The 10,975-nt window shown below is 43.2% G+C and overlaps 1 protein-coding gene across 1 annotated transcript; it reads left to right on the top strand.

The window, feature by feature from the left end:
- Window positions 1-3,564: 3,564 nt before the first annotated feature.
- Window positions 3,565-8,964, top strand: LOC136885084 (cuticle protein 21). Its single transcript, XM_067157506.2, has 2 exons — window positions 3,565-3,603; window positions 7,995-8,964. Exons 1-2 carry the CDS (start codon window positions 3,595-3,597, stop codon window positions 8,814-8,816), a joined length of 831 nt encoding a protein of 276 aa, XP_067013607.2. The 5' UTR covers window positions 3,565-3,594; the 3' UTR covers window positions 8,817-8,964.
- Window positions 8,965-10,975: the final 2,011 nt, after the last annotated feature.

Raw genomic sequence — 10,975 nt, forward strand, 5'->3', positions numbered from 1 at the left:
CCATCCCGTGTCCTATTTCTCTACGGGGTTATGGGGTCAGCTATGAAGGGAGATGAATGGCTTCACCACCTAGCATCTCCTATTCGAAGAGAAATAGCATCCAATAAGGAAAGAACCCATCTTTTGCATGGGTATGAAACCCTCCGCAAGAACTGAAATCAAGGAAGAGCGTCCTTAGAACATCACAGAAACTGGAAGAATTTCGGAAACTTTACCTCCTGGCCATGACGAGGAATGGCTGACTTGGAAGTACCTGAGTAGATTGAGATCTGGAGTGGGCAGATTAAAGGTTAATTTAGCCAGAAGGGGATATTCTGGGAAGAATGATATTCAGTGCAAATGTGGAAAAGTATAGACTGTACATTTGCTGCAATGCCAACAGTGTCCAGCCTCCTGTACTCAAGAAGACCTTCTTTACCCGACAGTAATTGCACTGGAAGTAGCCAAGTTCTGGTCACAAATGATATAATATTTGAACTGTGCCTTATATGTATACTAGCTGATGTATGCAATCCATATATGTAACACATTTCGCACCCGTATAGTTTACCCTGCACAACGGTTATGTTATGAGTTTTGCATAAACAGTAGGGGTACAGCCCATAATAACCCAGAAGAAAATAAACCGACTTTAAGAAATGACGTTGGATTGAAATTGTTTTACCTTTTCCATCCCACATTCGAATTGACTGTCAAGTCAACATAATGTCCACTTTCCCAATCACGAGTTAACTCGGATTTCAAATGCTGCAATCTCACCTAGTCCTGAGCTTAGTTTGACACCGCAGTTCCATTGCTCAACACAAGGTGGTATCATGTAACAGTACCCAGTGTAAACGACACTCAATTCTATTTATTACTTTACAGCAATCTTGCGATAATTCTATGACTTGCGTCCACGGCAGTTTTAGTCTGTATTCTCCACCGTGATCGATAGCTAAAGCCGCTTAAGTGTGGCCAGTATTAAGTATTCGGGAGGTAGTGGGTTTGAACCCAATTGTGGCAGCCCTGAAGATTCTCCTCCGTGGTTTCCCATTTTCACACCAGGCAAATGCTGGGGATGTACCTTAATTAAAACCACGGCTGCTTCTTTTCCACTCCTGGCTCCTTCCTGTCCTATAATTACCATAAGACATTCCTGTGCCGGTGCGACGTAATGCAACTTGCAAAAAAAAAAAAAAAATCTGACTTCCTACTCCGCCTTGGTGTAATGAAAATGGGGGATTTTTTTTAGATATTGTCAAGAATGATGACAAGTGTTACTTTAATGAGATTTGTAAAGAAGAGGTCTGTAGAAACTGATCAGACAATTCTGAGGCGAGAGATAAGCATTGTTAATATTTCCGTTGATGAATATTCAATGAAGAATCGCCAGCCTCTCACCGCTGGATTCCAAGGTTCAAATCTCGGTCGCTCCACGTGAGATTTGTGCTGGATAAAGCGGAGGCGGTACAGATTTTTCTCCTGGTACACCGGTTTTCGCTGCCATTTTTCATTCAAGCAACATTCTTCAATATTTACGTAATAATACTTAATTTGGGGATATTAGATCGTGTAATGTTAATAATCTGCTGATGCGTTTCGATCTTGCGACCAAGATCGTGTTCAGAGCAATAACAAAGAATTTATTGACAACTGTCACTCCATAGTAACCAGACTCAAGATAGAGAGACCCTGTTAGAAATATAGTTCATTCCAGGGTCTTGAGAGTCAAGGAGAAAGATGTTGACGAATTAGCTATGGAGGGTAGCCATGATCTACTCGATACATAGGCGTCACCTTTGTGAAAATCATTCCGGTGTTTAGCAATTTCTATCGCCTCACGAATGATTCTAGGTATAAAAATTTTCTCTTTATAAATGGCAGAAGTTTCATCAAAAATCATTTGATGGTCATTATGCATGGCATGTTCTGTCACAACAAACATCTCTGGCTGGCAAAGACGTAAATGTAACCCTCGTTGCTACATTCCTATATATTTGGCCAACATAAACCGTATTAAGGTAACTAAACTCTCCAATATAATTTCATTTTATCTGTCAGTCATTAACAAAGCCCGGATTTTCATGCCGTAACAAATTAGATTGCAAACTAAATTTGGTTAAGAGGAAGTGTCGGCCACCCGCTCATCCATAATGTAGCAAGAGTAACATCAATTATAGTTCTGATGGGCCGTACCCCTAACATTTATGCACACCCCATAGCATAATCGTTGTGAAGGTAGACTATACTTGCTGCTCGCTTCAGAAACTTTGCATTCTAACCTATTAATGCATAAAAATCCGGGCTCTAGTCATTAATCATTGCCCCAGAGGAGTGCGACAGGCTTCTTACCCTCGCCGCTAGATTGGGCTTCGTTCATTCCATTCCTGACCCCGGTTGAATGACTGGAAACACGCTGTGAATGTTCTTTTCAATATTCATTGAACGGAGTCCGGATTTTTAAAAATCTGTATTAGGTTAGAATGCAAACATACTGAAGCGGGTAATACGTATAGTTTACCCTGTACAACGGTCATGCTATGAGTTTTGCATAAACAGGAGGGATGCGGCCCATCATAACCCCTAGAATTTATGTTACTCTCAACGCTTAACGGAAGAACGGGCTAGACGACACTTCCTGATAACCAAATTAGTTTGCATTCTAATCTTTTATTGCCTAAAAATACGGAGTAACAATAACATTATAAATTGTTTTTTCTATACTTAAACTCTTTCAGCCATTTTCAAATAGGCAAATCTGAAGATGTTTTTCCGCGGTTTCCTATTTTCACACTAGGCAAATGCCGGGATTGTGACTTGATTAAGGCCACGGTCGATTCCTTCCAACTCATAGCCCTTTCCTATCCCATCGTCCCCATAAGATGCATCTGTGTCGGTGCGACGCAAAGCCAATTGTAAAAAAAAAAAGATCATTTGAAAATATCAGAAATTCCCAGTAGATCACTGTAGCATCTACAGTAGGTTGCCAACCCTTGATGTCATCGTATATCCTTCACATGTGACTTCGTACAAAGCAGTGTTCTCTATGGATATTTTCTGTTTTCCTTCAAAAATGTCAATCTCTGAACTACAGCGAGAAACGTATCAGTGCAATTGTGAGGCTCACTATCAGGTAACAGTAGCTAAGAACAAAGCACATACTCATGCAATATCTCAAGGTAAAGTTAAGAAATTAGGTCACTGGTGCAACAGAGGTAAATAAAAAAACTGCACTCCTCTCAAATTACAAGCCAGGTCCATCCTGAAATCTAAAACCTTAATGGAAAAGAAACCTTAGTACTTGTTGCAACCTCACGATCCATCGAGTAGCTAAACCAAAGTCCGTCTAAAATTCCTACGTGCATGTATTTTGAGAAGTGTGAGAGGTGGTGGAGTGGGGGGGGGGAAGGAAGGACGTTTAGCCACGGTCAAGGCGTGGCGACCGGACGGATCTCAGGCGCTGTGCGGAATACCCGCGGTGAAAGGGTTCTCCGGCTTACATCACCTGACGAAATGCAATGACCAAGAGTTCACTATATATAAAAGGAGGCCAGGCTGGACACTCATCAGATAGCATTCGCATCTTACCTGGAGTACACATCTCACACCAACATGTACAAGGTAAGGAAGTTTTCGAGCATAACACGAGCAAACTCACCTTTTTCTCAGGAAAAGTTACTTAGAACCGGGTACAATTTTCCTTTTTTTAAAAGAAAAGTCTTCAAGAGCTGAAAATTATTCCAATTATAATTTTATTAATATTTATTTATTTATTTATTTATTTATTTATTTATTTATTTATTTTACAAGTACAGCCACCGTGGCTCAGGTGGCAGCACGCCGGCCTCCCACCGCTGGGTTCCGTGGTTCAAATCCCGATCACTCCGTGTGAGATTTGTGCTGGACAAAGCGAAGGTGGGACAATTTTTTCTCCGGGTACTCCGGTTTTCCCTGACATATTTCATTCAAGCAATACTCTCCAATATCATTTCATCTGTCATTCATTAATCATTGCCCCAGAGGACTGCGACAGGCCTCGGCAGCCGGCACAATTCCTATCCTCGCCGCTAGATGGGGGCTTCATTCATCCCATTCCTGACCCGGTACAATGACTGGAAACACGCCGTGGATTTTCATTTACATTTATTTTGCAAGTGGGTTAACGCTCCAGCAACACATCCAAGGGTTTGTGGCGGCGCAACGATAGGAAAAGGTTAGTATTAGGAAGGTGGCTTTAATTAAGGTACAGCAGCAGTATTTGCCTGGAGTGAAAATGGAAAAACCACGGAAAACATACTCAGGACTTCCGACGTTGCGTTCAGAACTCACTGTCTCCCGAATGCAAGCTCACAGCCGAGCGGCAATAACCACATGGCCAACTCGCCCTAATATTCACATTTCGGTCCGGTTCCTTGGTTGAATGTTTAGCGTATTGATCTTGGATACAGAGGGTCCCGGATTCGAGTCTCGGTCGGGCCAGTGATTTTAACTGCATGAGGATAATTTCTCCACCTTGGGGGCTAAGTGTTCGTCTTAATATACATCTTCTTTTATTTGTTTTATGTCGCAGTGACACAGATAGATATTATGGCGACGATGGGATAGGAAAGGCATAGAAATGGGAAGGAAGCGGCCGTGGTCTTAATTAAGGTACAGCCCCAGCATTTGCTTGGTGTGAAAATGGGAAACCACGGAAAACCATCTTCAGGGTTGCCGACAGTGCGATTCGAACCCACCATCTCACGGATGCAAGCTCAAGCTGCGCGCTCCTAACCGCACGGCCAACTCGCCCGGTATCTTCATTTACAATCGCACCACAAACCACCATAGCAGAGTGAACAAATCCCTCTACACAGGTTTGGCGACAGGAAAGGGCATCCAGTCGCAAAACTGGGTTAATGCCGAACCCACGTAACTGGTAAAGGACCATGAATAAATGAAGAAGTTGATATTTACATCCCCATCATTAGCTGGCCCCGTGGCCTAGAGAGGAAGGCCTGTTTCCTTCCGAGAAGCCGCGGGTTTGATTCCTGTCCTGGCGGGGGGTTTTACCTGGACCTGTGGGCTGATCCGAGGTCAGCTCAACATATCGTCGTTATACCTCAATAATGTTTACTAATCCGCAGCACAGTATCACTTAGAACGAAAATTCACTTATATAGTTCATGCAATACTGGACCTTAGATGACAGACCCTTTCTGGTCAGAGTTCTAAACTGAAATATCATCACATAGGGATGTTACTATGCACAACGAAAATATGCAAGAATAAATGACGACCTATATGACGGTGAGATAGCGGCCTCGGTCTACAAAGCCAAGAATAGCGGCCGGGATGATTCGTCGCATTGACCATGCGCCACCGCATAATTTGCAGGCCTTCGCGCTGAGCAGTAGACACCTGCTAGAGCACAGTCCATCTTGGCTGTATTGTCGAGATTATGAACAAAATACCACATTAAGAATCTACCAATTCTGGGTACACATAATTTTAAAATCGCACGCTGCACTGGAGTTTTGGAGGGAGGTATTCATTCCGAAAGAGAAATTGTGTCTCGTATTGACTGCAGTATCATGAAGCAGTGGAGTAAGCAACGGCGAGTGAGTTGGCCACGTACAGTTTAGAGCACGGTGTCGTGCTAATGCGTCTAGTTTCCGACAGGAATTTTATCTTTTCTAATTTTGTCCTTTAATATTTGCTGACCAATGAGCCAGTCTGTTTTTGATTTTAAGTTAATTCCGGCAAACAAACACTAACCTATGAATAAAGATCGGCTCTAAGTAAGAAGTAAACTTGAGGGTTGGAAATGGAATTAGCAATGTTTGATGTTCCTTCCACTGTATGATGTACTGAACGAAGTGTGAAATCAAGTCTCGAGGAAACTATTACCCTACTTCACGGCATGAGCATCATGACTACGATCGCCTGCCAAAGGGTGAACCAATCAACCCAGCTAAATGCTGAAGTTAGGAACAGGAGGAACCTTCAGTTCCGGTTGCTCCTGGCAACAAAAGCTATCAGACATAGAGCTAACATCACTCCACTACTTCATGGAAACGAAGGCGGCTGGATAATGGAATGATGTCTGCATCCCACTAATTGCCGGGGTTAGGAAAACCGTGGAAGACTTCATATTCCACTGCTCCACTGGAACAAAGGCAGCTAGGTTCAGAGCAATATCTCACGACTTGCCGAGGCTAAGAAAAAAGTGGAAGCCTTTATATTCCACCGCTCTGCGGGAGCAAAGGCATCCAGGCTCAGAGCTACATCTCACGACTTGCGTAGGCTAAGAAAACAGTGGAAGGATTTATAGTATATTCCTCTGCTCCACGTGAACAAAGGCCGCCACGCTCAGAGCAAAGTACCACGTCTTGCCGAGGTTTAGATAAAAGGGGGAGGCCTCCATGGTAACAAAGGCAGCTGGTTATAGAGCTAACGATTGTATCCCATTTAGTACCAATTTTAATAACAATGGAAGCCTTTATCTTAAGTCCAGCGAGGTAATTGCACACAGAGCTAACCAATCAATCCTACTTGCAGCCGAGGTTAAGAAAAGTGGAACCTTTACGTTTCACTACTTCATGGGAAGAAATGTTGCCGAAAAAAAAGCCAACCATTCCATCACAGTAAGTGCCAAGGTTAAGAATATAGTACACATTATTTGGTTTTCAATGTGCCATGGCCTGTACGAAGATGGTCTTACTGTAATCTCAGTTACGTACTTTTTAGAAAACGGCGAACAGTACAAGACCAAATAAAGACGACTGACACTGACAAATGATCCGTAACCTTTGCTGAGTTACATAGCTAATCTGTTACATGTTACGCTCGATCTACTTTCACCTCTCCTCAAGACATAACATGTACATTACTTCCAGAGCATCTCCATTCATCCATGACGTCACACCAGATGGCACGTGCATCCAATAGTAACATCTTGTTTCTGCTTAAGACAGCTCGACATGAATAACGAAAGGAAAACAAATACGCATAAGCTTTCCTTTCTATGGTTTAACAACTCCGCCTACACAGCTGAATTCACTTCCCGCAACAGTATTCCTGTACTCACCCATTCGCTTTATGTTTAAATGCGTTTATGTTTACTTAGGATCTGGATTTCTCTCATGGTCGCACCAGTTTCATTTCCCAGGAAATCACTGTCAACAGACGGCCTGTAGAGTCTAAAAATTACGAAATGTATTTTTTTCATAAGCTGCTATTCTAAAGATCGCAATAGCAGTAGGATCTCTCTTTTACCTTTTCCCCTATATAAAACACAGTATCTCCCACGAAACATCGACTGCAATTTTATAACCAGTATACTAAATAGATTTATCAGGAACGAAATAAAAAGTATTTCAATACACTAACGATTTAATTAACAATGGTGTATTAATATCATCAACCACTGATTCGAATTTCAACAGACTTTAGCACAGATTTTCTTTGAATTTAATAAAACTTGTCTTGAAATGTTACTAAGAAACATTTTTTCTTTGTATTTTATCCTAAACATAAAGAAGTTGAATAAAATACTACAAAAATATAAATAATGTAGTGTAATGAAATAGTAATCAATAAATTTTGTGTGAAATGTAGTTTCTTAGAGAAAGAAACCACTGTACGTGTTTCGGTTAATAGAAATTTCCTAAAGTACATTTGAGTGTATTTGGCAAAGTAGATCCATTTCTGATGTACCGACTCTTCAATAACTTTTAAAATATAATTACAAGTTGCTTTACGTCCCACCGACACAGATAGGTCTTATGGCGCCGATGGGATAGGAGTGGGAAGGAAGCGACCTTGGCTTTAATTAAGGTACAGTCCCAGCATTTACCTAGGGAAACCACGGAAAATAATCTTCAGGGCTGCCGACAATGGGGTTCGAACCCACTATCTCCCTCATACAAGCTGATAGCTACGTGACCCAAGACGCACACAGACACTTGCTCGGTGACAGTTTATTACTAGGTAAATATGAGATTTTTAAAACATTCTAATTTCTGTTTCAGCTTCTAGTAGCCGCCGCCCTTGTGGCCGTCGCCCGTGCTGGAGTGATCAGCGGTCCAGCTGTGGCTAGCTATGCCGCTGCTCCTGCCTACGCAGCTGCCGCCCCCGCATATGCTTCCTACGCAGCTGCCGCCCCCGCATACGCTGCCTATGCCGCTCCCGCAGTAGCCAAGGTTGCCGCTCCCGTCGCCTATGCCACCCCTGCCTACGCAGCTGCCGCCCCCGCATATGCTTCCTACGCAGCAGCCGCCCCCGCATACGCTGCCTATGCTGCCCCAGCTGTAGCTAAGGTCGCTGCTCCCGTCGCTTACGCCGCTCCCGCCGTCGCAAAGGTTGCCGTCGCCGAGCCAGTCGCTCCTGCCCAGTACAGCTTCTCCTACGGTGTCCAGGATGCTCTGACCGGAGACTCCAAGTCCCAGCACGAGACCCGCAGCGGAGATGTCGTCAAGGGTAGCTACAGCCTGGTCGAACCTGACGGCACCACCCGTACTGTGGATTACGCCGCCGATCCCGTCAACGGATTCAACGCTGTCGTCCACCGTCAGCCCGCTGTTGTAGCAGCTAAGGCTGTTGTTGCTGCTCCCGCTGTCGCTAAGGTGGCTGCTCCTGTTGCTTATGCCGCCCCCGCTGCCTACGCTGCCCCTGCCTACGCCGCCTACGCTGCTGCCCCCGCTGTCGCCAAGGTCGCTGCCCCAGCCTACGCTGCCTATGCTGCCCCCGCCTACGCTAAGGTCGCTGCTGCCCCCGTAGCTTATGCCGCCCACGCTGCACCCGTGGCTTACGGAGCGTACGCTGCCCCTGGTCTGGCTCTGAAGCACTATTAAGTCAACCATCACCAACCAACATAATATTATGTCCCAGTCGCTATCTCGTCATCCATCGCAAATTTTCCTCGTATAGTATGTGTGCCTGAAATGAGTGTGTGTTTATATTATTTTGAATATATGCGTGTTTATAATATAATTTCAGTAAATAAAGTATAAAGAAAGATCTGATGTTTTTTTATCCAGTCATGGACATTTTACCTCAACGCTCTTGTATCCAGCATATAAAATATCAACCTCAAACTATGGACATGCAACTCACGTCAACGATTTTTGTGTATCTAATTAAATTATTCGATTGGAAGAAGCACAGAAAATCAAAGTTCCCTAGCTCCCCTCTACATACCCGAACACAAATTAAACACCAACAATCATGTCGGCTCTTAAGCTATTTGAGTCCGTGAAGAATCGTATGTCTTACATTCATAAAAACAAATAGATATAATGCATAATAATTCAAGTCAGCACCCTCTGTGGATCAGTGGCAGTGTGTCAGCCTCCGGATCCCAAGGTACCGGGTTGAAACCCGTCAGAGGTACTCGGATTTTGAGAGGGTGGAAAGAAATCCATTCGACACTACATGTCATAAGTTGTTGCAACGTAAAATATCTATTGGTGTTTACCCGACAAATTAATTAAAACTCAGCCATAGACGCCCAAGAGAGATTCGGTTTGTTCTGCCGTCTAGTAGACCTGGAGTAAAACGGAACGTCGAAATTGACAAGCAAGCAGCCAGACGGCGTCAAATTAAAAAGCTTGAACACGGTAGTTGAGGCTGTATTATTATGTCGACGATGGGATAGGAAAGGGCTAGGAGTGGGAAGGAAGCGGCCGTGGCCTTAACTAAGGTACAGCTCCAGCATTTGCCTGGTGCTAAAATGGGAAACCACGGAAAACCATCTTCAGGGATGCCGACAGTGGGATTTGAACCCACTACCTCCCGGATGCAAGCTCACAGCCGCGCGCCCCCAACCGCACGGCCAATTCGCCCGATTATTATTATTATTATTATTATTATTATGATTACTATTATTCAAGTAAATCAAGATAGGAATAATGATATGGCTTCTATCGTATACAGACATATCGATTTGACCCCAGTTAGACTATCTACGTGTCAATATCAAAATTCCGTCTTACGGTATCAGTTAGAAGAAATTGAACTCTACTGGACTAATAGAACAGAATAGAAGACTCACATCCCCTAGTTCCGGATCGCTGGAACTAGCGAGAGAGTAATCATTAATTACAATCCGAATTATTTTTTATACATGCATGATTTTCTTGTTACAATTAATTTATCTATCACTACATTCAAACATTACAATTACGCCTAACCACTATTTACATTCCAGTCTCTACACTGTAATTTTTAAAGTTTTATTTATTTTTGTCCTAGACGTTAACAATATTATACAGTATAGGACAACATGTATCCTACCCTTATTAATTTGTTTAGTGCAAGTATTTATTTCAGTCACGAGTCTGGACAGACTTATCCTTAGCTTGCAATAGACATTATGAATTAACTGTATAACTGAATCAACGAATGACTGGATTGTATTCACGCATGCATGAATGAATAAACACTCCTCTCTCCCACTGGTGGATGGTACTGGGTTATTAACTGCTTAGTATTAATTAAATTTCTCAGGAAAACACCGAACGTATCACTTCTTTCAGCCGCCTCTTACGATAGGCAGAGGATTTGATAAAAATCTGGCGTAAAATGTATGGTACAGAACTATGAGAACGGTGTCTCGAGAATAAGAAAGAACAGCGAGATGGAATCTTTGTATTACAGTCTTGCTACAGGCGCGAACACTGAGAAGGCTTTGGCATACAGGAAGGATGAATGGGCATCGAACTCCGAAGGAAGTAATCCTGTCAACCGGAATGAAGCCGTTTCATAGGCTGTACCAGAGCAAAAAGGATAGATGAGGTTGGCTTGTGAAAGCTAGGAAAGAAACCTGAATCTTACTAGAGATGAATGCCGAACTCTGGTAATAGAAATGGCTGGGTTTACGTCACACTGACACACATAGATCTTATAGAATAGAAAAGTTCAGGCTCGTGAAGAACTGTATCATTGAGAGGAAAATCCGACGAACACTCGCGCCTCCAGATATAAGAGACGACACCAATTCCATACGGCCACC

The sequence above is a fragment of the Anabrus simplex genome, chromosome 13 (genome assembly GCF_040414725.1).
Source record: "Anabrus simplex isolate iqAnaSimp1 chromosome 13, ASM4041472v1, whole genome shotgun sequence".
NCBI lineage: Eukaryota > Metazoa > Arthropoda > Insecta > Orthoptera > Tettigoniidae > Anabrus > Anabrus simplex.